The sequence below is a fragment of the Lichenostomus cassidix genome, chromosome 9, assembly GCF_008360975.1.
Source record: "Lichenostomus cassidix isolate B80296 chromosome 9, HeHo_3.0, whole genome shotgun sequence".
In the NCBI taxonomy this organism is placed as follows: domain Eukaryota; kingdom Metazoa; phylum Chordata; class Aves; order Passeriformes; family Meliphagidae; genus Lichenostomus; species Lichenostomus cassidix.
The window spans coordinates 20,001,782-20,029,212 of NC_139490.1; the positions used below are offsets into that span (position 1 = coordinate 20,001,782).

Below are 27,431 nucleotides of genomic sequence, written 5' to 3' on the forward strand. Positions count from 1 at the left end.
TGGGCTTATGTGGAGAAGTCTTTCCAGTGGTTGTATTCCAGTTATTTGCCTCCTTTTTTATCAACTTGGAGTTCTGGTGGGGATTTCTCACCATCAGTATTGTCTGTCTTACCCTTAGACTGTCCTGCTTGGTTAATCCTACCATTTCAAGCTGGTTTTAGCTGTATTTTGCCTATGCTAGATGAGGCTTGGCTGAACTAATCTGTGAGATTTCTCCAGAGCAGTCAGCCTGGCCTTCTCAGGTGTGCCCTTCCCTGCTGCTGCTATGTGGGCAGGGCCAGGAGTGTGTGAATGACAGCACACAGCCTTTCACACCCACACAGCAGCAGATCTTCAGTGCTTTTGTTCAGTTTCTCTTGCCCCTGTTGGCTCTGCTCTGCCTCCTCTCCCTTTAATTGGTTCTATGTGTTTTACAAAAGCCCTTTGTGTTTTGTTGGGTTTTTCGTGAGGTATGTGATGTGATGCATTGCTCTGTAAGCTTTAATCATTTAGTATATATAATCTATACTTGTCCTTGTCTAAACTTGCCCAGGATATGCCCTCAGTTGTGATACTTCAGCCTTGATGGAATTAAGAAGTCAGCTTCTTGCAGGATTTGAGCTGCTCCATTGATAGACTCTGAGTATGAGACTTAATTCCTCATGATGACTATTTGTACTGACATTTATTATCATCTGAAAGTAAAAAGAATGGCTTGGTAAAAATAGTTTACTATGAAAATGTATAATCAGTCCATGGTTCTATTTTGAGAATACATTCAGTGACCCAGGATTTCCAATTCATAAGATGTGATACGCTTACAAAAGCTTTTTCATGTTTGTCCCCACAGCCTATAAACCCATGAAAAATTTTCATCACTTCTCTACAGTATTCTATAATATAAATATAACTTTTTGACATCAGACTCCAAAGAAGTTGTCTTTGTTCCATCATGTTACTTTGTGCACTAATAGGTCAGTGAGATTTGAAATATTAGCTTGTCATTGCAAGGTCTGAGTGGTTCCAGTTTTCCTTATGTACATTGTCTGTTTGTAACACGCTTTATGAAAGGTAAGGAACAGAACAAGAAAATCTGTGCCTCACTGATTTGATGCCAAAGACCTCATGACCACTTTTGCTTTGTAGCATCTAAATTTTCCTGAGCCAAGCCATAAGACAGTAAATTCTTTTCCATTATTCTCCCCCACCCCGTCCTTAAATTTCTGAAGAAAATTTCTCCGAGGAAGTATACTTCCTCTAACAGCAGAAGGGAAACAAAGATTTTAAAATTTGTTGGGGTTTCATAGTCTTCAAAGATGGGTGGCCTTGCAAGGTGTGTGGGATAGAGCCCAGTCCCTCCTTTTTCCATGCCTGCCCTTGTAGGTTTCCTCCACATGGCCTCAGTAGCCACTGTGTCCCCTCTTCAGCCTTGTCCCACCCAGCCACGGCTACCAGCTGGGGAAGGTGTTACAGAGATGGCTTTCCCACAAAGTCCCTGAAACCAAACTATCTCTTGCTTTGTCTTTTGAAGCTGATAGTCTCTGGGTATAAAAGTTTAGGGTTATTTTAGGGTCATTTCTCACCAACACATAGGTCATGATTTGAAAAATAATCTTTCTTTTTGAGTGGTTTTGCTTAAGTGTTTGCTTCAGAAGTTTTTTTCCAAGTATTCCCTTGCTTCTCTTTTTCTTTCATCTGAGAGTTTTAGATTTTTAAAATATACAGAGAAAAATTATATACTGAAAGCATAAACTATCCAGTGCTGTGTTACTTGTACTTGGCATTATTTCATTTACTTTTGCATCTACATACTATCTGTTCTTTCACAGATCAAATGGGAGAGCCTTACTTTCACTTATCCCTGTGCTGCTTTGCTTGTCCCTTGCAGAGTTAGGGACTAATAAAGAGAGCATACTTCACAGCTGCTTTTTCAATATAAAGTGCCTTCAGCATATATGGCAATCAGGCCACTGTACTTGAGGTTAACTCCCAACCCTCACAGAGCTCAATCCTGAAAAATAAACAAAACTCTGGGAAAAGAGGTTTACTTGGCAGAAGGACCGAGCTAACATTATGAATATAAAAACATAGGGCTCAGTTCTGCAAGAAACTGAGCATTCTGGCCCCAGTCCCATAAAGCACTTAAGCACAGGCTTCTTTTTCAAGTGAGTAGCAGATTGAGTGACATCTCGAAAGGCTGAACTCCTAATCCCTGACCCTACATGTGCAGCAGGACTCGGGTTGCTCGTGCAGCTGTGCCCCAGCCAGGGCTGCTCCTCCAGGCCCAGGTGGGGTGGCAGCTCCCAGGTGACAGCGCTGGCCTTTCTGGGAATGGGAGACCCCTGTGAGCACCTGGGCAGGTGTCAGCTTGTGCTGCCAAAGCCTGGTGCAGACCTGCAGAGCTCACTGATCTCCCTTGCCAGGAGAGGAAGGAAGATGTGTGGAAATGCTCCCTTGCACCAGGCAAGAAGTTCCCAGCACCCAGCTAATTCCCAGCTGTCCTGAGAGGGCTTTTGTGCTCAGCCTGCCCTCTTTTTCCTGAGCTCAGCTCCTGCTTGCAGCCACTGTGCACGAGTTGTGCTGTCCAGGAGGAACAGACACGTCGAATCAAAGGGGCTCCTCTGCGAGGGGAGAGGGAGCGAGGAGAGGGCTGATCTGTCAATCAGCTGTCAGGCATCCTGGCATTTTCATGATGAATTAGGCTCTGTAGATGCTTTGTGGCTTGGCTAACAAAGAGATTTTCTTTTCTTTACCAGATTCCCCAGTGCTACCTCTACAGTACATGACTTTGCCAAGATGATTTTTTAATACTTTGAAAATATAAAACACAGCATCAAATGAGAAGAGAAACCATAAAGACTTATGATTTTATCATGTGCTTTTTCTTTGGTTTAGGGTTGTGATAAAGCTGCATTCTTGATACATCACCAGTGTCTGCTTAATAAGGTTTTCTAATTTTATATGCTTACTGTTTTTGTGTGCTTTTCCTTCAGAGACTGTGGGTTGGTTTTTGCAATACAGGGTACTTGTGTGTGTGTGTTTTATGGTTTTATATGTATATATGATATTTAGTGAGCCAGCACTAACTTTGTGTGTGTGTTGTGTACGTTACAGATTCTTAATATCCTTACTATTTCTTTTCTATAAAGTGAAGTGAGTAGTGAAGTCGTCAATCTTTCTTTGAGCTCCTCAGTGTGTTTATATGTATTCCTAGTCCTGATTGTTATTTTGATCTCTCTTCTTTCTGAAACTGATTTGCTGTCTGAATCTGGCTATTCTGTTGGTATTGATAAGTAATGGAAATCAGTCTTCTGGTGTTTCACTTTTGGACCCTGGTATAAGTTGGTTACAGTATCTGAGATTACATTCCCTTTATTTTTGCATCAACTAGCATTCACAAAGTGGAGGTGACAAAATTAAGGCCACACATTCCTGTGTTCTGCAAAAAGTCCTGACTGGCTTTCCATGAAACCATGAAACTTTCTTATTTTGAACCAGCTTGGAACTGAATTACCTAAAAGGCACCAAGGGCTTCAAAAGTATATATTTTTTTTTAGTGGCTACTGATGGCAGAAAGTTGCAGAGAAAATAAGTAGAACAAAAGGTTAGTTCTGATTCGATAGACATGGCTGGCATTGCAAGCAGACTTACCTCCCACACCGCATAGCAATGAGCAGGGAGCTTGGTGAGAAAGTTCAAACTGCAGAAGATTATCCTTTCACAAATAAATTCTTTTAACAGGCCCCTGTTGAAAAGGGTAAGATTATACCTCTGAGGAGAAGTACCTCTCTGAAGAAGTGCTTATGCCACTTACAGGTTTTGGAAACTCTTAAATCTTTTTGAGTAAAAGTAACAAACTGTTCTTCCTTTAATAAGATACACATTTTCTGTCAAGAACAGGCCTATTAATTGTAAATTACTTAGGGACCTAATACTCTTTGGAGGGAAAAAAAAAAAACCCCGAGATTTGCATAGCAAAATATTCCCTTTTTATTGCTGTGCCTTTTCAGTGCCTGAATGTTTCTTCAGCTTCTGAGCCATAGCATCTAGCACATTTTTATATTTCAGTTATTTATGAGTGTGCACTTTGCATTCTTTTAACACAAAGCTTTTAGTTACAGTGCCATCCACATTCAGAATTATGGACTGGGAATATCCAAATACAGGTTGTCACAGTAACCTGTTCTATACTCCAGTGTAAATACAGAAACTCTCTAAATATATTGAATATAGGCAAGATCATTCCATTTACTACAAAGCTGAGATGTAAAAAAAATTGGTTAAATTAAATTATTTTTAATTCCATAGTTTTGATCCATTTCAAACACTTCTTTTACAGAAAGCAGTAAGGTGAGGCAGTGAGGATGGTGGGGGCTGTGCACAGGGTGCCCAGAGAAGCTGTGGCTGCCCCATCCCTGAAGTGTCCAAGGCCAGGTTGGACAGGCTTGGAGCAGCCTGGGACAGAGGAATGTGTCCCTGCCTATGGCAGGGGGGTGGAATGAGATGACTTTAGGGTCCCTTCCAACCCAAACCATTCTGTGGTTCTGTGACACTGGCAGAGCTGGGCCTTGTGGCAGTCAGAGGCTGCTGAGTCATTCAACAAGTCATGGTGTCTGGAGGGAAGATCGAGGAGTGAAATTAATGCTTAACAGGCTGGAGGAGAGTAAATCTGAAATTGTGGAGTTGTATCAATCCCAGCTCCTGTAGGCAGGTTAAGTGAAGACACTGGGATTTTGAGGAGACAAGCTGCTATTGGAGCTGGACTATTCGCTTTTGAGTATTATGAGCAAATAAAGCTCCATTTCTTCTCTTGTCCTCGGTGTGCCATGGCTGTCATGGCCAGCTTTGTGCACAACTCGGTTACACGACACCATCGAGAATCATTCCTTGCAAAAAACAGTGAAAGATTATCTTTGTGCTGGGAGGCATTATCAGGAGTGTAGCGCATGGACTGTGGGGCCTGGTTTTTTTACCCCAGAATGCACAGAAATCTTTTTCCGCTGTCTCCATTTGACTGCATTTGAGATTTATGGATAGATAGATTCTAAAAATTATCCTCTGGTGTTTTGGTATGGTTAATATTGCCTTATTTGGCCTTCAGATTTCAGGCTTAGAGAAAACTGTCTTTTCACTCTAAAGTGTTTGCTGAGACGTGCAGATGCTACAAGGAGATTAAAACAAAGTGAGAAAGGTTTTTATAGGAATGGCTTTTTTAGGACCTGGGTTATTTTTTGAGCTATCTGGGTTTTAAAGGTAAACGAATATGGGACGCACAACTGGTTTTTGACCCCTGTGAAATTAATTGCCTAAATTTTTGCTGTTATCTTACCAAGTACAAAGGAAACTATGCTTATACATGGTTTATAGTTTTATCAACAAAAATGTCAATGTGAAAGCTTTTTCAGTTCACAGTGCTGCAGAACACACTGTGTTTTGTATCCCTCTTGAATTTCCATGGAATCTTGTAGATTTGGGAATAGGGGGGTCAGATTTCCAAATAAATGGTATTTCAAAGTTTATTTGATTAGGGCATTTCCACTGTGACATGGATATCTTTTGTTTGGTAATTCAATCACAAGTGGAAGTGAATTCTATACATCTTGTTAATTTTGCCCTCTGGCTTGCTGTACTGGAATAAGTCTTTTTTGTATGTATTAGTAATAGAAGTAATTTCTTTTCCTGTGCTGCTTTCTCCTGTATTGTTCCCCTGTCTCTCAAGCAGAAAAGATATTTTTTCTTAATGGAGCAAATCTTTTTCATATAGGAAAATTCCACTTAGGAATCTGTCTTGTTTTGTTCTTCAGATAACTCTTAGGAAAATTAAATTAGCAGTCTTCCTTTTTTCCATATGATTATTTGGTTTTGAGGTTTGCCATCAGAGCAGTGGGATGAACTTCACGAACTTTAACGATGCCTCTATATCTCTTAGGCCCCATTGCACACAGAATTGCAGCTACCCGAGTGAATAAATTTATTTGGTGGTATAATCCTTCACCAATGGAAATAGCAGTGGTTCTGAGTCGTCAGACAAACATCTATAAAATTACATTGGCTTAACTGAATGCCAGGAGTAGCTACTGTGCTTCACATTGGAGTTGAATATACAGAATGCCAGTGAAGTTTTAAAATCTAAAAGAAAAAGAAAATAGCCAAAAGTGGCACATGTTCAGATGAGGAATTTGGTCATGCATGTTTTCCAGCAGCTGTTTTTATTTTAGGTTTAATTTAAAATACATTCAGCTTAATTCCATGTTCAGAATCATCAAAGCCTACCAAAAATCCTCAGATTTTGTTTCACAGAGATCATTATCAAGTTCTGAGCAATTGTATGTTTATTACTTTCATATTTTGCATTTCTGGGGTTTCGTATACTACCCAAGGGCATGGTCTAACTCAAAGAATAACAGGAATCAGCATGCTTTTCATTTACCTTTTTTCATTATTACAGGCATTCTATATTAAGACCTGTTTTAGAAACAAGCCAGTTTTACTTTTTAACCTCCCATGTGTCTTATTAGGTTGCTGAGATTTTAATTTTTTTATTTTTTACTGGTTATGAAATGAAAGGGATTTTGGTCTTGATTTCCATTCATGCTGTTGCCTATTTGAAAAATTTTGTCATACTCAAGTTGTGTATCTTCCTTCTGAAGGTAACTGAAGTTGTGGATCTTTTCAGCAGCTGATGAAAGCAGCAGAAAGGCCACAGTAAAAATGAGATGAGCCCTTTGTGGCAGTTTTTTTCCTAGGAGATTCTTGTACCCTTTGGACCACTGTCCTCAGCACATGCTTCACCCACTGCAGCACTTGAAGATGAAGCATTTGAGCCCCACTGTGCTCCTCATCAAGTGTTCTGTGCTGCAGGGTAGTGCAGAGTAGCTGTGACCAGACAGGCAACTTCACATAAAGGCAGCAAAAAATGTGTGTTACAGAGCACTGCCCTCCCATCCCACATCATATTTCTTGTATGAAGTAATCTCGTCCCAAGACATCTGAGGTTTAGGCTACAGGAGACACTCAAACATCTAGAACTCAGGAAAGAGTTTTCTCTCCATCACTGTTCAGTCTTCTTTCTCCATCTCATTTTGGTGATGAGTTTTGTGATCTCAGTTCTTCCCAATCAGAAAAGAGTGGGACTAACAATTTTTAACAATTTTTGCTTAGGGAAACAAATAGTTATTGCTTAGGGAAACAAATTGCAGTCTGCTGTGTTCTGGTGTTTGATAAACTAACTGAAGGCTTTGAGTCAGCTGGTTGCTGTAGTCTAGCTGTTATTCCGTTTATCCTATATGCTTATTGAATAATCAAAGTGGTCATGTTTACAGGACATTCAAGATGCTTTCAGCATATTTTAATAACCAGTTCCACTTATCACAAAACCAGGCCAAACTGGGCCCCAAGTGTACAAGATTTTACAATTAAGTTGCTTGCCTATATCTAATCATGTTGGCTTGCAAGAGTCTAAAATTGAAGAGGAAATTGTAACTATGGTAGATTGTGTGGTGATTAATTGACCCTAGGTAAATATATATTCCCCAGCTTTAATTTGTTTTCTGCAACCAGATGATGACTTTTATTCTCACTGGTCTACCATGCTCTGCCTTCAAGAACTTGCTCCTAAACAAGATCTTCAATTCTATCCCAGTAGATGCTGAAAATTGAGCATATGGCTGATTTATTTGCTACATTTGGGGGAGTGTACCCCAGAATCTGCAAGATTGTTTTAAGTAATTATTACAGTCATCCTACTTAAATAAGGAGGTCAAAAGATGAAAGCTGAGTGAGCTGTGGGCAGCAGGCTATGAGGATGGAATAAGTGCTCTGCTGGTTTGCAATAAACATCTGCAGATGGCCATTTAGTTGGATACACCACTGAGGATGCTGTAAAGAAGGCAAGGCTAGGACTCCAAAAAATTGTTTGTAGGGAAGTTAACTTAAGAAATTGCAGCTGCTGCTGGAGCTGTGTGAGCTGAGCAGGCACAGCAGTGGGAGCAGTGCTGGGTGTGTCTGAGATGTGGGCAGGGCAGCCCGGGCTGTATGCTCTGCCACTGTGTGTCACAAACGGGACCTGATGCCACCGGGCCCGTGTGCAGCTCACTGGCTGCTGAGACATAGCCTTCAGACGAAGCCACCTAAACACTAAATTACTGTTTCCTTTTCCTTTGTTTTACGTTGTTGTGGGCCAGCTTTTTCAGGGCAGCGTCTCTTGGCATATGTATTGAAAGGACCAGTGGCTTAATTTAGCTTCAGTTAGCACCAGTAGTGCTTTCTTCTGGCTGGAGAAAAAGGGAAATTAAACTCTTTTCTAGTGCACTGAAGGAAGTAAAGAAATAGATGTTATTAATGAAAAATCTGGTCCATGTTTTGAAAAGCAGATGAGCACTCACCATATTGCTGAAATCAACTGCTTCCAGTTCTTATTTTGGGCAAGTGAAACAGTTTAGTGAATGAAGTAAGTTTGCATATCCAGGGCAGTTTAATTACAGTCGTGAACAACAAGTTGGGTTGCAATGGTGACTGCCAGCTCCTGTTGCTATGCTGGGCTGCTGGGTGGTCTTGGACATGAACTGGATGCATCATGCCTGGATTGTCTGCACACTGGGCTCTGCAGGGCAGCCTTGGACCCAGGCGGATGTTTGTGAGACCAAGCTCTTGAGATCTGTAGCCCAAATCCACAAGTTAGAGACAGGCAAGTATCTAAACATGCAGGCAGCTTGCCAAAGCTTTGGAACTCAGCATGTGATTTAATTGTCAAAGAAGTAAATTGGTTGTCAGGAGTTGGTCAGTTCCAAGCCTGCCTACGTGTTTTTTCTCAGATTGTTAGTCTCGCTGCCTTAGCCTCCTTGTCTGAGAAATGGGCGTAAAAATACAAAGTTACTGCCTGCCATGGGGTGAGGGCTGGCCGATGGGAAAGTTGCAGTGTTGATAAATGCTGCTTAAGACTGTAGCTGGAAGTGAACAGAGTACCTCCCAGAAACACAGTGGTCTCATGGAGCATGTAATCGTCCTGGGAATGCTACGTTGTGGTGTTTGCTAGGCAGGCAAGTTTTGGCAGGGAACTTTTACTATGCTACTGGATAGTGTTTAGTTGAATTTATTTTTTTTTATTCTTGTTCATGAGCTGTCTGAATTTAACTGAGGTATTTTCCTTTCTAAAGCTCTAAAAAAGTTTCAAAAAAAGTCCTTAAACATGAGAGAAAATGTAGAGATTTGCAGATGCTCAGGGACCTTTTGTTGTCTTCTGCTTGGGGTGCTTGCTTGGTTTGGGTCCCTCTCTGAGATTTCTTGTGCTACAGTTAAGGATCCACATGTCCAGCAGGAACATCCAGATTTTCAATTCCCTACTCTTAAATGTCTTTTGGAATGTTATCTAGTCCAACCCCCATCATCAAACAAGGTCATCTTTTCCATGCAAATTAAGGCTCTGTGCTGAGAATCCAGATTTTCTGTCAGCCTTCCGCATACATTCAGTGGGCTGGAAAGTTTCCCACATGTTCACTGTGCTGCTTTTGATGTGATATGATGCCTAATGTGCTGCTTTAGTGCATGGCTGATAAAGCCATGATTGATTCTTGACAACATTGCTGACATTAATTCTGCTTGTAGTCAGAGCTGGTAACTCTTTTTCAGTCAGTTACTGGCAAAAGGTTTTTATGAAATGAATGCAATTACAGTTATTGGAGTGGCTGTGTAACTCACTATTGCCTATACTCCATGTCCCTTCTTGAATTTATCTCTCTTTAAATAAGACTTAACATTGTAAAAGGAGAATTATTTTGAATTATGATGTATTTTTAAAAGTCAACATGAGACGTTTCCACTACCCTCCAGCTCAAAAACATCCTGTGCAATTTCCTTCATTTGAGAAGGAAATTTTTTTGAGATTGTGTAGAAAGTCTGTGGAATCTGAAATTGAAAGGCTGTTTTTTAATTGCTGTTGTTGCAGAACTTCATCAGAAATGACTAAGAGAGATAAATGAACACATCTCAGAAATTTCAGTGTGACGTCAGGGAGGGAATAATTCCTAGGCTTGTGAACAATAGCAAAACTCCTTGGCTATAGATACAAATACATATAATGGTTTAAAGTAAATCCTTCTGTTGATTTTGTTTTAAGAAAGCATGGATCAGAAATAAAGTTTAGAGGAAAAAAGTGGATGAGCAAAACATCTCTCCTGCACTAGGTGTGATTTCCTTGAGAGACAGGAGAGAAATCTGAGAATTCATTGATAAATGTAATATACTTGTCTCAATGTGAAAAATGTCTTCTAAATATTTTTAAAAGGGTGGCTGCTTTAAAAAAAAAAATTAACAATAATTGTGCTGCATACTATTGCTACAGGTCTTGCATAGTTACTCAAGTCTTCAGTGTCATCTAAAGTTACTTATTTGTGTTCAGAAAAAGAAGCACAAGAAAATGTGTTAATTTTGCCAATGAACCTTGATTGAAATGATACATCTCCTGAAAAAGAAGAATTGAATGTGTTTATCAGTATTTTCTAATTATGATATTTGTTAAATACAAAATGGAAGGTTATTCTGGCTTTCTCTGCAGGTCTTGACATCTTTATAGACTTGTTTATTTAATAATTGCCTAAACTTACAGCATTATTTCATCTAATAAGACCATGTGAAAGTATAATGACCTTCTGACTTCCTGCATATTTTAGTTAGGTAACTTTCATGATGTTATTTGGAGGAGAAAGCTCAGGCGTTTTGCCTGTCCAATGAAATACTTGCAGTAATGATGAACAGAAAGAAATAATCATAGAAGGATTTAAATTTTTTGCTGAAAATTGATGTTTTTCTGCTCTTGATTGCTATCTTTGGCAAATGTTTTTAGGGTTGAGTTTTAAGTGCTCTTATAAATATATAGGATAGGCATGACTTCATGTGTCTTAAAATCTGGTTTACATTTGCACCATCAGCCATCCCTAAGAGGGATTGTCTCTTCCCTCTTTTATGTATATACGTAATTTTATATATATGTGTGTGTGTGTGTATATATATATGTATAATGTATGTTATTATTCCCTGAACAGACTTGCATATCAGTTTAAAGTAACAGAAGCAGTTTATCTCAAGAGATTTGGAGTAAACTTTTACTTAGGGAATGTTTCCCCCATTTATTTTCCTGCAACTTGGTTCTCAGGGTGTCGCTACCTGCAGAGAAAGGGGAGATTTTGCCCAGGAGCTGTCAGAGCCTGAGGACAATTCTCTTCTGTGTGGACATTCTGCTTGTTTGTCCCTTCACCACCCTGAGGCTTGTCCCCAGCTCATGCAACTTCCAAGCACCCTGCAGAGGAAGAGGGACCCACACAGAAAGCATTTCAGACTGAGAGCCTCTCGAACAAAGTTTTGCAGTCTATTTGAATAATTAGATATCTAAGTAATGTAGAATTTTTCAGACACCAAATCACTGTAAGTCATGGAGTGAGCAAAAATAGATCTTGCTGTATGTTGCTGTTTATTGCCTTTTGGATATCTTGTATAATGCCACCCACATGAAAACTGCTAAGAAGCAATTCTGGTGGCATTATGTGAAGCCTGGAGACAAAACACTTGAGTTGGAAGCTGTGTTTAGAGCAGTTGTACCAAAAGGCCTCTTAGGATGTTTGTTTTGTTTGTCTGGGCTTGTGCCTGAATACCTGAGTGGTGATGCCACCTACAAAACAGTGTTCATATGAAAATGAAGCTGAACTGCCTGTTCAGAGAGCTGTGTGGCTGAGTTATCCATGGATCAAATCTGGCTCAGGCTCCTGGTAATTCACTACAAATTATTATTTGTTCATATATGAAATGAACAGCCTCGCCCTGCAGCTCTCTCTAACTGGGCCAGATCAAAATGAGCCTGGGTAGCCCAGCTAGATCCTCATACTTGGTTATTGAACCTTTGAAGAGCAAACTGTGATGGGGTTTTCTTCATTATATTTTAAGTTTGCAGTGATAAAAGAAATTCCAGGAATATTTGGATAATTGCTCTCCCTTAAGAATGGGTATAAATAGTAAACACAATAACAGGCAATACCATTTTGATATACCGTAATTAATTTGAAAAGTGATTAAAGGGAAATTTGAATAAAATCTTTTAATTGATTTTGTTACACTAGCTTTAAAGTCACCTAATTTTTCTGAGAGCTCCTAAAGCGGCTCACTTGGATTGATTCCCAATGGAATTTTCTTTTCATACTAGATTATTGTAATTAATTTTAAAATTGAGCTTAACCTTTGGAGGTTGTCAATATCTAAAGACAAATGTCACAAGTAACAAAGGCCAGGGAAGATTAGTCCTGAATCTAGGGGGGATTGTGGAGGAAAAGAGGAGATATCGTTTGACCTCTCAGGTGCTGCTGGTATTTTGTTTTGGCTTTAAAAATAATTACCACTTCTCTTTTCAGCTGGGTAAATATATATACAGTTAGAACAAAAATGTTTTGAAAAAATCCTAACAAAATAGACAAAGTTACTGACTTATGTGTGCTTAAAAGATTGTAGATGTGGAGATAAGCTGTGGATAGTTTGAGACACTGACTAGCGTATGCATTTTGAAAAGCCAGTGAGAGCAGAAAATAACATCCCTGTAATTTATGGTAAAAGTTTGTTAGATACAAACTGTGTAGAATTCTTGAAATGCCTGATGTCATGTAAGGTATTTCTTTATTTTACATTTTTCCAGAAATTCTTGACTGCTCTCCCTGTGAACAAAGCCTGTGTGTGTGCATTCAGATGTAGGTTTGTGGCATGTTCAGGACAGGTTATTTTACCACTGTTTCTTAATGGTGTGATAGAATAAGGCCCCAAATTCTCATCATTTGTACTTTTAATCTGGGTGCAGACCTTGTAGAATTGGATTCATTTGAATAACTGCTGCAGGATTTGACCACTCCCTGTTCTCAGTGTTGGTGCCTGAAAGGACCTCCTCAGAGAGAAGACAAAAAGATCAAAAACAAGTGTGGATTCCCACACACACAGAACCTCCTACCACAGCACTTTCTCTTTCCAAGAACTAATTTCAGGGCTGGTTGCAGAATACTGCTACTGTTCCACTTTGCTAAACACTCATCTCCCCAGTTATATCTAGTAGCCTGGAAACTTAACCTAATTAGTGAAAAAGGAAGAAAGGTGAATCGTGGAACAGATGACCCAAACCTTTAGGTAACATTTTTCTTAAGGGCATCCAGGGGTACTTCTTGGTTTTGTAATCCCTCAGTTTGGGGCCTTAGAAATACGTGAGAGAAAGTTGATTGCAGCCATGTAAATTATTCTCCTGTGACTTCTGTATGCTGAAAACCTTTTTGACTGGAAACTTGTGTGAGCTGACATCCTCTGCAGTATTGCAAAATGCCCTGATCAATTAATTCTGCTTTCCCCTACACACTGCTCTTTGTGTTTGTACCTGTAAAACAGCAGCAAGGTTGAGTTTGGGAAGAGGTGCTCAGGCTCCACCTCCTTCACTGCTTGAATCTACCTACTTTCCTGTTGATTTTTTTTTTTTTGTTTGGTAAAGATTGTGAGATATGCCCAAGAGCAACTGGAGCCAAGTTGTTTCATAAAAATACCAGGATGGTCTGTAGCTCAATCTCTTTTTATGTGTCCATAATTTTCTAGCCTATGCTTCTAGTTTTTTGTTTCCTTGGAATGTGAACTCTTGCTTTTGCAGGACTGTTTATTTCTGGCACATTTGTGTCTCGATTCCCAAAATGAACCTAAAAATACTACTGTAATTCAAACCACTTGATTTACAGCCAGGGACTCCCAGAGAACACACAGAGCCTTATTTTTTATGGATTTAAATTCTATGGATGAATTCTTTGATGTCTAAGTGTGAAGTTTGACAGAAGGTTTTTCTGTCCCCGGGGAATTCATTACACCATTCTCCTTGGAGAAGTCTCTACTATCTAGCAAGCATCAACTTCTCTAAATACAAGATTTCAGAAGATTCATAGGAAATTATTTTAAATTGAACTATTCAGTAGATTCAAGATGAGAGAGAAGAGAATGCTCCCCTCCCAAGTGAAAGCAAACATATTCATGTAGGAAAATGAACTAATAATCCCTTAGTTTGTTTATGTATTGCTGAGCTCTGCTACCAGCAAAATGCTCATAATAGGAAACATGTTCCATAAGGGAGAGAATATTTAAAAGAAGGCAAAATTAGAGGTTATTTGCTCTCTTGCCCAATTTTGTTCAATAAGCTAAAGGCAGTGGCAATGAGCCATGAGCCCTGACCTGCATTTTCTCATATGGGCTCCCACTCAGCTTTTGAGCACTGCAAATGAATGTTTTACAACAATACTCTAGAAGTAGGTGACAGCCACCCCAAGGACAGAATTCCCTGTTTCCATGATACACTCTGGTTGATGCTTGAACAGCATAAAATGATAAATGGTAGTAGTTGGTTTCATTTGCCATTGTTAATAAAGTGACACAAGGATCTGTCTGACCCAAAGGAAGTGAGACCTCCTGGTGAACATGAAGTCAGAAAACTCAAACCTGATTTTTCCCCATCATTTTTGTGCTGCCCATACCTCAAATTTGGCAGCTGGAACCTGGAGCAAACTCCAGTTCTGATTTGAAGTGTGTTTGTGGCACTTGGGCACAGCAGTGCTGCAACTGGGGCTGAGGGGTGTCACTTGTCAGAGGGGTTTGAGAGAGCTGGGATGGCTTGGGGACAGATTGGAGGACAGAAACCTGCAGGCAAATGTGTCAGCATTTTAATAATAACTCAAAGCCCAATCGCTGGAAGAATCTTGTGTTTTAAAACACTAATCTTCCCATTACAAAATCAAAGAAAATTACTGTTCTGAACTAGTGAAAAGGTCTCCTGCTTTAGACAGATAAGATTCTCTTGGAATCCAGAAGGGCATGACATTTTTCCCATGTTTGATTATATCAAATATATTAAATATGACCTCAATGTTTAAGGTTACTCGAGCTGTAAGAGTTCAAAAAGATTCTGGATGAGAATTTTTCGATTCATTTTATTAAGCCTCTGTAATAATTGTAAATAGTCATTCTTTTAAATAACAAATAGTAAGAGGTCAAATAATGCGTATATATAGGATTCTGTATGTCATTACCAAGGAAAGTTCACAGCAGAAAAAATGTAGCTACAGTTAGAAAAACCAATCTTTAAGAGGAATCATTGGTGTATTAAAAAAAGCTTTAATATGAATAAAAATGTTAGATTTGTGAAACATGATTGATAATTCCGAAGCTAACAAGGTGTAAGGAATACCAATTTTCAGCTGTAGGTGCTCACTGTTAGAAGACAGACTTGCTTAAATATCATGGTAGAGACAAACAGAATGACCCTAGGGTTTTACCTTTAATGAGGGATGATTTTCTGTCAGTTTGTAATTTAAGATTTGCAGACTTACTTTAGTTTAAAAATCAAAGAAATCGGCTCAGTCATTCTTTACATTGATTTCTGATTATTCCGAGTACTAGAACTTGAATTTAGGAAAAGAGCTTTAAAATTCCAGTCCTCATTTCCAGGTGCAGGTTTTCCTCTGGGTGGTGAGCCTTGGTTCATGAGCTCTGAGTTCAACTAACAGTGTACTTGTCTGGTGCCCTTAGGATGGGAGGGAAAATCTGTGTCCTATGTTGTTAACATATAGGGAACTTGTAGATTCCAGATGTTGCAGTTCCAGAAAACACCTTCTTGGGTTTTTTATGGCATGCCTCATACTTCTCAATTTACACAACATTAACTCATTTTTCATAAATGTCCCATCTGGAAGTTCAGATGGTTTTCAGTACACGAGTGTTCTCAATCATGGGATTAAGTTTTCACACCACCTGCATATGCTGCAGTGATGGACTGATATCCTCCATCCTTGCTTGCCCCAAAGAGGTTGGGAATGAAGAGAAGCTGGTGATCCTTGCTAACTTTGAGGAGATGTCCTGCAGGAAGGGGTGTGAAGAAAAGAGGTGATGAGTGGTCAGCCTGGGGCTGCTGGGGCTGCCCAGTCTGGAACCATCTGAGAGGAGCTGAAATGAAAAGAAAGGCACTGAAAGGCCATGTGACAAAAAGGTGTGATTGGCCCTTCTGTTTAACAAATTACGTTATGCTTAATGGAGTAGAAATGGTTAAATTTTTCCACTGAGAATTTTTTTTCCTTTAAATAATGTGGTTTTGTTTGATATGCAGGAAACTGTTATTACTGCTTAAAAAGAAAGCCCTAAAGCACAGGTTTGGCATAGAAAATACTGAAACCTGGGCAATCTAAAGAGTAATTTCTATAGTATAAAAAAAATCAAATCAAAACAAAGTTGGTATTTGCAGTTGGATGCTTAAATAGTTGATTCACAACACAAATGATGACTTAAATATCTTTGAATTTTCTTTCAGGAATAAAACATAAAACTTGGGAGTTCTTCATCACTTACATATATGAGAAACACATTGCTTTTGCAAACCACTGTGATGTTAGCTGGTAAAAACTGTCTCAAATCCTTAGTGACAAGACTTGAGCTGTGTGTAATTTGAAGACATGAACTTTAGTGACATGTTGTAATCTAAGATGGATTTTGCAGAGACCTCTGCTGGGAATTTGGGTCTGTGTGCTGTAGGAGACCTGGGGAGCCTGGGGTGGAGGGGAGAAAGCATCCTGTGCAGGAATGTGGTCCAGCTGTGTTGCACCCTCTGTCCAGCTCTGGAGGGTTGAAAAGGCTTTTTTGTTTTATATTTTCATTTGCATAGAGTGTTTTTTTTTTTTCTTTTCAGAACTTCAGAAGGCACTGAAATAGACTATTTTATTTCACAAAGTTGTATTTTAAAACACTGCTGTACTAGTCCCTGGTGAGACCAGCACAGCACTCACAGTGCATGGTGTTGAGTGAGGCAGCTGCCTCCCCCTCTGGCTGCTGGAGATGTGTCAGGATTAATCCACGATGTTCCCATTCAATTGCTGCAGTTTTAGGTTCTTCACAGCATATTGTACTGGGCTGGGCTGTAACTCATATAACCAAAGCTGACAGTAACTGTCATGCCTATAGAGCTTCCAATTTTCCACGTTCATTTTGCTTGTTTTTTCAGAGGAGAATGTCTCAGCTTCAGCCAGTAGTGGTTTTCCCAGAGGAAGTGGGCTAAGGCAGAGAAAATTGTCCTCTACTTGTGCTGACATCTGCATCATAGTGGTGCAAAGGGACAGAGAAAGTTATCTGAAGTCATCTGTGGTCTGAAATATTCAGCAGACTTGTAAAGGTTCTAAAGACTCAGGAAAGTACACAGACCAGTAGGAATCCATCTCACCCTGGTTACAGTGGAAGATTGAAGAAGGGATACCAAATCCTGTGCTGTGCAGATTGGATTCTGTTTGATTTTGGTCACTGGTGGGACCATACCCACAGTAGGATTTCCTTTGTGGTCTTTCTGTGCTTGCTCAGGGATTTAAGTGTAAGTAAACCATTGCAGATAACTCATCTGTGGACTAGAAAGGGAAGAGACTTGTCTTACTATTGTCAGTTAAAGCTGTTACAGCAAATAAATGTGTCAGGTTGCAGGAGCAGTGTCAGATCCACAGTGCAAAGGATAAACACAAGCTTGCTTTCTCCTGACTTTGTTAAATCCCTGATGAGAGGCATCAGGAAGGGCAGTAAAGGCTGAGTGACATTACATGGCCTGGTTAAAGGCTGGAATAATTGGCTGTTTTCTAATTACAAGCCCTTCAAACTTCAGATTGATTCTGCTCTGTACATGGGGCAGATGTTCCACCAAAATCCATGTACGTTTAAACTCCAGGTATGTTTCTAAATCAAAGTTTGGTTTGCCAACACTTCCATCGGTCAGTATTCCAGCCTGTTTCCAAGTGTGCAGTAGTCCAGATTGCCACTGAAAAATCCATGACTGAAGACTTCCTGGTCTTCTTTGCCCTGCCTTGTAATTTGGTCCTTCTTTGGCAAGGCATTTGTTTCCAGGGCTTGGAAAGAAGAATCCTTTCTATCCTGTCTTTCTCTCACCCAGACAGTGTCAGTGAACACTGACTGCAAGGAACAGGCAGACTTTGGAGTGATGATCATCAGTCAGTTTCCATTCCCATCCTGTTTTCCTCTCCCTTTCTTTCACACAGGTTGATAAAGTGTGTGGACAGCCCAAACAGCAAGAAGGGAACCTGTCATCAGCCAATATTGTGCCGGTGAAGGAAGTGACTGAAACGCAGACATTCACGATGGCTCACACCAGCCTGAACCATAAAAGAAGGTAACCCTAAGCTACAGTTGCTTTGAAACAAACCCTCTGTCTCATAATTTATGCTATTGGTTCCTTGCACTGTAGTGTTTAAGCCAAAGCCACAGCTCTGTCACCTTGTCTGTGTGCTCTCCAGCCACTGGCAGCCGCATGGGTGACTTTGTGGCATCATGTTGTGGGTGTCTCCAGGAAAGGCCAGACTTGGTATCATTGCTTAGCACCAAAGTGTTCATTGTTTCCACAATCTTTCAGTGAAAACTGTGAAAACTTTTCCTCAAGTCTGAGGAAACTGATTTCCACAGTTGAGTCTAAAGTACTTAAAATGTAACTGCCCAGGTCTGTAAGGAGGTGAGCTTATCCAGTGGCAGAAGTGGGAAGGAGGAAGTGGTGAAAAGGGAAGATTCATTGCCTTGACACCAAAACACAGTCCCTGATTTCACTGGACTGGGTAGAAGTGATAAGATCCTTCGGAATCTCCTTGATTTGTTGAGTACCAGAGAAAGAGCTGAAGGGGTTTTTTAGGCTGGTTGTGTCCATCTTGGCCCCTGTTCTTCAGCTGTGCCCCATCTGACACCCCTACAGCTGATTTACTGCCACTGGCCTAGACAGGAGTATCCCTGCTCCCCAATCTCCTGAGTTTTCCTTTCACTTTACCTTGTGTAGCTCCTGAGTTGGTTTTCAGTACATTCTAAGGGGGGGGAAGAAAAGATGTCTTTGCAATCCCACTGACGATATGTGAGCATTAATCTGGAACAGGCCAAGTCAGTGCAATCATGCTGGGCTTACACCTCTGTCCAAAACCAGCATCTAAACTGCCCAGGCAGTCCATGTGCATCTCTGTCTGTTGGATAAGTGGATGACAGACAGCAGTGTTAACATTTCAGAGCCTGGATTCTGGAGTTCAAGTTGTGAAGATGAGATTTTGATCCACTTGTGTTCTAATTCTCAGCTTGCATGAATGGAGCAAACACTGCTTTGAAAGATAAAAGTCATAACACCAAGTGAAGTTTTTTGAGTGATGGTGATAATTTTATCCTTTTGTAATTTAAAATCAAAGCATAACAGTTTGTGCTAGTGCTTGGAGTTAATCAATTTTCACCATGCAAATCAGAAAAAAAGAGCATTAAAGAAATTAAATTAATAAATTCAGCAGCAAAAATCCAAGGAACAGTTGTAGTATGATTATTGAAATAGGCTTTTAACAGCACAGAGCCCAGGGCCATCTTCTGTATAACTCATTGCCTTGGCTGGGGCTTTGGACTGGCAGCCCAAAAGGCAGAGTTGCCAACCTATCAACAGGTGACCTCTTAAGCAGATGCAAATTTGTGTCTTTAATGGCTTGACAGCTGTTCTTTCTCACATGAGGATCTGCTTCCTCCTGTTCCCAAACATCTAGAATTATTGGGATATTGACCTTTTAAAATGTAAGGCTTGTAGATGGAAGAGAAAATAAACTAATGCACTGTAAATCAGACAGTTTGCCAAAATTGGTTTGCACTCTGAAAATTAATTTATCAAAAAAATCTAAATTAGATCCCTGCTTACATAATTAGCATGAAAAATTAGTGAATTACAGTGTTGATAGGTATTGTGGAGAGCCTGTGCACCAAAAATGAATGATGGAAATATGCCATAAATAGTTAGAAGTGGAAAATTTGAAGCTATTCTCCCCAACTTCCTATAAAACACATGGCCTGAAGCTTGTGCTTCTGCTTCTTCGAAGCAATTGTGAAACCATAGAGTGAAAGGCACAGTGATTGGCTGTATCTCTGTGTTGTTCATTCTCCATCATTTAATCACATATGATATCAATAAAAAGCAATTAAGGTAATAAAATTCTGTAATACATGGGTGAAATAATTTCTGCAGTGAGTTGTGTAAAATGCACTTAGAGTGGCAGGGGAACTAGATTATGAGAGTAATTACGTGAATGTTTTCTGATGCCCTTCTTTCTGGTGATTTTAAGAAATGAAGAGCAATGATTTCAGCTGTCTGTCAGTTCAGGTACAAGGTCACACAGGGAACTGGCCCTACTGAGGCTGTCTTTGGGTAACAGACATCCTTCAGTTCAAGGGGAGTAGGGAGCATGATTTCAGCCTTTTAGAGTAAGGAAAGAGGAGAAGCAATGAGCCAACACTCTCCAAGTAAACAGAAAAGCTGTGGCTTGTTCCCCTAATGTGTTGGAGCATTCCCAGGCTCAAAGAGAACCTCTATGGTTGGCACATCTGCAGGAGAAACCACAATCCAGTGGCCTCTCATCTCTTCTGTACAACCTGCTCAGAGTTGCCTTTAAAACCCCAGTGCCAGTTCACACCTACAGATGGATGTTTGCTCCGGAGGCAGTGAGTCTCTGTTTGGCCACTTAATAAAGTCAGGCTCCTTGTCTGAGGAGTTTAAGAAGCTCTGGTTTCAGCCCTCGAGCAGAGCCAGAGCTGCTGGTGCAGTTGAGAAGTGGGGCTGTTAAATGGTGTCCTTTGGCCTGATATCGTTCTGCAGGGGGAGGTGTTTGGGGTCTGGCTGGAGCCAGCCCTCACCCTCTGCTCTTCTGCACAGCGAGATCTGCAAGGTCCCCAAATTCACAGAGCAACTGGATCCTCTTTTGCAGTAGTTGAACCCTTTTCTTCTCCTCTTACTCTCATGGGTTCCTGGGAGATTTCCCGTCTTTATTTTACTCTGCATTCCATTCCTGCATATTTTTTGTTATGCATCACTTAAGTGTCAGGGACAATAATGAAAGAAGCTGAAACTTGAATAAATGTTGCATGATCTTGCAAGAAACCATTTCCTATGATTAAACTGGAAAGCATAAAATTGATTATTAATTTTTTTCTTACCATTACACAATCGTAGTCAGGGATTAACTGAAACTGGCAGCATTGCTGCTGTAGTCATTTTTTAATGTGGAGGTTACTATAACATGTAATAGAGATGACAAGAAAATTGAAACCACATGATGGTGCAGGGAATGTAAATGGCATGTACAGAATCTCAGTCAGTAAATTGGAATGTTATTGCTGAGTTCAGCACAAAGAACTGTTCTGGTCAGGGTCTGGTCTCCTAGCAAAGTTGAATATTTGTCTTTTAGCATCTCAGCTCCATGGAACATTTCAAACCACTAAATATAGACTGGTTAGAGAGCTATATATAAAATATGTTTAACAAAGAACTAGAACTATTAGGTCCCTAATAGGAGGAAGCAGGCTTTGAAATTATATTTTGTTGGGATTTCTTTATTAGGCTGTGAATTTACGGATCTTTTATACATCTTATATTAACAATTTAGGATTTCCTTTGGGAACGTTTGAAGTCAATGGTATCTATTTCATTTAAAATAAACTATCTATTGGGTCAGACATCACATGATTTTATTAAAATTTGAGTGATAAAGTGCTAGTACAAAACAGATTGTTACTGTCAGATGCACATTAACCACTGGCCAGGGCTGCAGTTTTTGCTGATCCAGATTTTCCCTGTTACAAATTTCCATTTGGATTTTTGTGTGGCTCTGTTGGAATCACTGTCTCAATGGTGGCAGGTGCCACTCACCTGATGGTCAGTGCAGGTCCCTCCTGCCCTGTGGCCACTCCTGCCAGCAGCTGCCAGAACTTGTGATGGCAAAGCTGCATCACCCGTGTGTCCTCAGGCTGCTGAAGGTGCTGCTGGCTCTCTCCAGTGAGAGCACTAAATAATTACCAAATTAATTGCAAAGTTGGGTGTTTTTTCAGTGGTGCAATCCCAGAACAGCAAAAAATACCTGTATTTATATTATTTATTACCAGGCAGTAAATTGCTCACTGTACCAGAACATGAATGCTGCTCCTTTGTATCTCCTTTCCCATGGTTCTCATTCTAAACTGTTTGCCATTGTTTCCTTGTAGAGCATCATGTATTTACAGTCCTTCCATTTGGTATCAGTTACAGTCAATTTAAGTACCACTGAATTTATTTTCAGCTTTCTGCTGTGTGTGCTACATTTGTAATTCTGCTCTTATTTGAAAATGATTGGGACAAATAATCTCAGTTGTACTTTTTTCCAATATTGAATTGACATTTTTGATTGCATGTATGCTTCTCAAAAATCTCATGATAATTTTCCTCCTGATTTATTTTCTTATATTGTCCTATGCATGTGCTTGATGACCTTTCTTTCAAATAATTTTTACTTTTCTCTTTTGTTTCTCATTTCTTTTCCTCATTTGCCTGAATTCCTGCTTCTCCCCTACTCCCCAACCTCTCCTGATTGATGCTTATTCTCCCCGGCCTATTCCAGTTCTCTGCCTCTGAAAGCTTCAAAGAATGACAAATCAAGAAGTTTGAAAAAAATCTCTCGGTAAGAATGCAAACAAGGTGACATACTTTGTTGTCTTTACACCTAGCTCATCTCCAGCTGTAATCTAGGAGCTGGCATACTTTTGATTGCTGCTTTTACACTGTGGGGCACTGGGAAACTCTGCATTTTCTACCCCAGTGTGTTTAGCTTTATACTGATGAAAAGTAAATATTTTCACATGGTAAGACTGACAGTTGGATACAGAATTCTGCATTTGCTAAGATACTGCTTTGAAATGTCAGAGCCTCACTCTGCAGAGAATGCAAAGGAGTTTAAACCTCTAGGGGTGAGCTGAGTAAGACAAGCTTTAGACTCTTAAAACAATGCTGGTTTCCTCCTTCAAAGAACACCCTGGTTTAGAACCTGTAATGTCTTTGGAATCTGTGTTTCCTTTTGGAACTGACACTCCTAGGCTGTTCTGTCAGGCAGCCTTCTGGCTGGGCCTGACTTTGCTCTATAAATACTCAGAGCCCATATTTGTGAGCTGGTACTCAAGAGCTAGAAATGCTGATGACCTCCTTGTTGTAGGCCCCCAAATTACTAATTTTTTCTTTGCTGTAAATAAAAACTTTCCTGCTTTGTTAGGCTAAGTTAGTTTCTTAGGACTGCATGATGACTGATTTATCTAGAGCAGGATTTCATCACACAAGGTAAATAGGATGGTTTAACACTTTTGAGAAAGTATAAGGAAAATATAAAGATAGCTATGGAGAGCGATGACCATTGCCTAAACCTTATAGGGATAGATATTTACCAGTGGACTTGGATGTTGTTTAAAGCACTCGTTGCTCCTAAAGAGTGACAAATCGTGACTGGTTTTGTGCCAAGCTCCATCCAGCTGTATCCCCTGAGGCACCTGAGACAAGCACAGAGCTCAGTGATAGCTCTAGCTCAGTTTGTGTCCTCAGTCTTGTTCTCCATATCTTTAACATACCAAACAGGAGCTTCTAAAGCAATGCAATAGGGTAATTTCTCATTCTGAAATACTCTCAGTTTTGCGCTGAATTAACACTTGTTTTGTTGGTTTATCTCTATGGCTACCTCAGCCAGATATATATCACAGGTATAATCAGACTATAAAAGAGGCAGCAGTTTACACTCAAGACATTTTTCACACAGTGATTAGAAATATACTGTCTGTATTGGCCATGCCATGTATGATAATGTTTTCTCAAAGTTTTTTTAATCTGTGTATAAAGATTAGGTGTAGCATTTTTTCAAATTTTGTGAGAGATACGTTAACACAATATGTTAAAGCCACCCTTTATGTGTGTAATTATGTATATTTACACTGGACTAAGTAAAATTGGATGATATATAAGGAGTAGAAATACACTAGAAATAGAAATTAATTCAGATTCCTTATTTTCTAAATTCCTGACCTGGTTGAGGGTTAGGCTGACAGGGGGCTTAACTGCTGAGTTTACTGTTGTGTTGTTAAATGTGTTCTTCCTACGTTGCAGAGAGTTCATCAATTACATGAAGCGATCCCGAACCTTTTATGCCTCTATAGCAGAAAGGCTTTGTGATGGAGACCTGGTGATGAGAGACAGCTCAACCTGCTGGAATGGAGAGGATGTTGTAGAAAGGTAAAGTTATAGGTAAAAGTTTACTGTAATGGTGGAAAAGGTGTCTTCACATTCTTCTGATGGTTCAGCAGCATTCTAAGACACTGTTGTCATTTTAAGTTTTTGTTCATAGTGAACTTTGTGAATTAAACTTGTTTAATTGAGAGAGGGTTTTGTAAAAATGAAAGCTTGAAATTGCAGAGTTTAAGGTATCTGTATTAAATATGGTGGGTGACTTTCTTGAAGGGCTGCTCTGTGGGTCCTGTCCTTTCCCAGCTGAGGCAGCTCTGTCTGTAGGATCCTTCCTTGTGTAGGGAGCAGCACGTCCAGGACTGGCTGAGATCCCTCACATTGTCCTGTTGATGGGCTCAGTAGTGCAGAGCTGAGCATCATCTTGGGCCATGATTAGAAAGTAGGAAGTTCTTCCTGCAAAGATGTCAAAAAACTGCAGTGACCAGACCGTTAAGTTTCTAAAGAATTTCCCTGCCATTTCCTTTTAGAATTTCTGCCATAGTACTGTGAATAATAACTGTTCTTAGAATTGCCCAGCATCAATACCAGAGCAAGTTCTTCGGGAATTCTTGGAAAGTAACAATGAATTCATTGTTCCAGGTTGTTAGAGCACCTAGAAGCTCTGAGGGTGAAAAGATCTTTCTAGCTTCTCAGCTATAAAGATCTCAGCTAGTTTTTTTCCCCTCTGTATTTTATCAGTGTCTTTCCTGTCGCCCTTTAGACTCTAAACTGGGAGATACACTTGAATCTCCATGACCTAAACTTGTTGCTATCATTTCTTTTACTCTGTATAGCATGAGGCAGCACTGCCCTGAGCAGAAAAAGAGATGTTTAGAACAAAGCTGTATCTTTACTATCACTGTCAAAGTATAGATCAGTTTTTGCAGTGAGAGCTGGTTGGAAGTGTGCCAGTGAGTGTTTTCCAAAAATTTCTTTTTGTCAAAGCAAAAGATGTGCCATGGGATTGTGTTGGCTTTCATGATGTTTCTTTTTGAAGTGGATTTTGTGGTCTGTAGCAGTTCTAAAAGATAAAAATCTAGAATTCTGTTTTCTCACTTTAAAACAATTTTCATGATTGCAGATTGTTTTGTAGGAATTCACTGAGTAATTCCAACATGGAGCGAAGATGTGACATTTCCTATCTGTCCCATTATTGGGGGTTCTGACTCCCACATAGCTCTGTTCAGTTTTCTCATGTGTAAATAACTTCAACTTAATTATGTCTGAGATATTTGGAGATAAATGCATGTTTAACACATCCAAAGATATTATTTCAATATATGTTGTCATTACAAATTAATTGTACAGCACATGTTGGAAGATTTTGACAACAATGAGGGATTCTAAATATTGATGTGTAGTGATTGCAATACTGGTTGAAGTTTTTACTGTAAAAATAATGGAGAGGAAACAGGAAGAGTATCAGTATTTCTAACCAATATTTCCATATCAGAATCTCTTTTGCTTGTGACATGTTGCTGGATGCACAGCTTTTAGAATAAACAGCTTTCTGCCCAAAAGATAAACAAGAAATGCCAAACAAACAAAAATAGACATTTTCTGTATCAGTTTCCGGGAGGGGGGAAGTTACATTTAATTTTTATCTTACTTTGTTTATTAAAAAGACCCCAAACCATTTAAATTGCTGAGATACATGTTTCAGAAAGGCATGAAGGGGAAAGCTCTTGTTACTTTCCTTTGTCAGTCTGTAATATTCCCAGAGCTGGAGACACATGGAATATTTCAAGTTTGAAAGGGATAGGAAGATGGGAAAGGTAGCAGGGAAAAGACTAACAGGATCCTCCCATATTTTGAATTAGAAAGCAGAAATAAAGGAAAAAGAAAACCTAAGCAACCTACTCCCAAAGATAAAAGCAGCAAAAAACCTAAGCCCACCACCTAACCTAGATATATATTTGTAATTAACATATTAAATGGGCAAAAGGGAAAATAAAAAGGTTAAATTCATGTGTTTAATCAGACAGATATAGCTAGATAGTACAAAATATAATAATACATAAATATTATACATTTCTATATTCTCTCCCAGTATTGATTGCCTTAAGAGCAGAAGGCTTTGTGGGCAGCCTGCAGTGCCAGCAGTGCCAACAGCAGCACAAACAGGGCTCTTGCTTGCTGGCACATCCTGCTCCTTTCATCACCTCTTCTATAGGCTGGGCTGGTCACAGTTCTCCCCATGTGGCACATAAACCTGTCCTGGTGGTGCCTGAAGATGCATTTCTCTTTGCTCTTTCCCCTTTCCCAGGACACCAGAGCATTAAATATCAGCAGGAGTAAGCAGCTCTGAACTCAAAATAGAGCCTTTTTAGGAACTGTGGCTCAGCAAATAGATGACCCCAGTGAGTCTGGAGGGTCTGGTGAACCCGAGTGTAAGGTCACTGGGGCTGTGGAGCTGGCACAGCTATAGTTCCTGATTCCTCCACACTCCTTGCATTTCATAATGCTGCTGGAAAGCTGAGCAGTATTTATGCTCTGTGCTAATTGGCACACAAGCTCTTCAGGAAAAACAGACTCGAGCTTTAAAAACAATCTGACACACAAATGCAGCCTGAAACAATATGAGATTATTACTCAGAAATGAGGATTGTGCGTTCAGTTGGTAGAGAGGGCACTTGAGGTCTGATAAACAGGATTAGCGTTGTACCTTTTTATTTTAGGTTAGTTCTTTGGACTGGGTATTGTCATGCTTAAATCATTGCATTTGCAGGAAAAAGAAGTTTGAGCTGGCAGTTAAATACACCATAAAAAGAGTCAGATTCCCACTCGTTTGAGACTATGCTTCTGGCCTGCTCTTCAGAGAACAGGAAGACATGGCTTTGCTAGGAATCCTCCAGTGTCAGTTCAGGACAGAATTAGAAATACTTGCAGCAGGAGTATTGTCTTTCTCTTAATTGCTCTTTTGAGCAGCCTGTTCCAGAAGCAAGATTTCATGTAAGAAATGGTCTCTGAGCTATTGGATAGTCTCAGCTTAAAGATTATTGAGCTATGGCCATTTCTAACTTGGATCCTACACAGAATTGTTGGATCAGAAGATCAAACTTAGATTTATTTGGAGTGAAGAAAGAAAAACTATTCTGAAAATCACTCTAGGGATTTTTGCATTTTTTGCCTCTCCATTTCAAGAGGAAAATTTCAGAGTTTCCAAATGCAGTGGTCTTTTTGTTAATGCCAGTTAGCTTGATCCGAAATATTCTTAGAGATGGTAGAAGTAGAAAGATTCTGCTTGTCACACAGCATCATTCTTCTCTGCTGGTCATCCAGCTGCTTTTCTGCTTGGAGTCACTTTCTCAGGAAACTTCAGCTGTAACTTTATATGGTTAAAAACTTGGAT

The 27,431-nt window shown here is 39.8% G+C and overlaps 1 protein-coding gene across 4 annotated transcripts in view; it reads left to right on the plus strand.

The window, feature by feature from the left end:
• Positions 1 to 27,431, plus strand: part of LOC146433425 (glypican-5-like) — a 398,949-nt gene that overhangs the window by 163,029 nt on the left and 208,489 nt on the right. For 3 of the 4 annotated variants that reach the window (XR_014854113.1, XM_085069748.1, XM_085069747.1), the window contains 3 exons: positions 18,051 to 18,181; positions 22,440 to 22,499; positions 23,963 to 24,088. Coding sequence is in view for 3 of the 4 variants with exons in the window: in XM_085069748.1 (XP_084925874.1) it covers positions 18,051 to 18,181; positions 22,440 to 22,499; positions 23,963 to 24,088 (317 nt within the window). In the remaining variant the exon portion in view is untranslated. The remainder of the gene's footprint in view (positions 1 to 18,050; positions 18,182 to 22,439; positions 22,500 to 23,962; positions 24,089 to 27,431) is intronic. The other variant, XM_085069749.1, reaches the window with a different exon arrangement.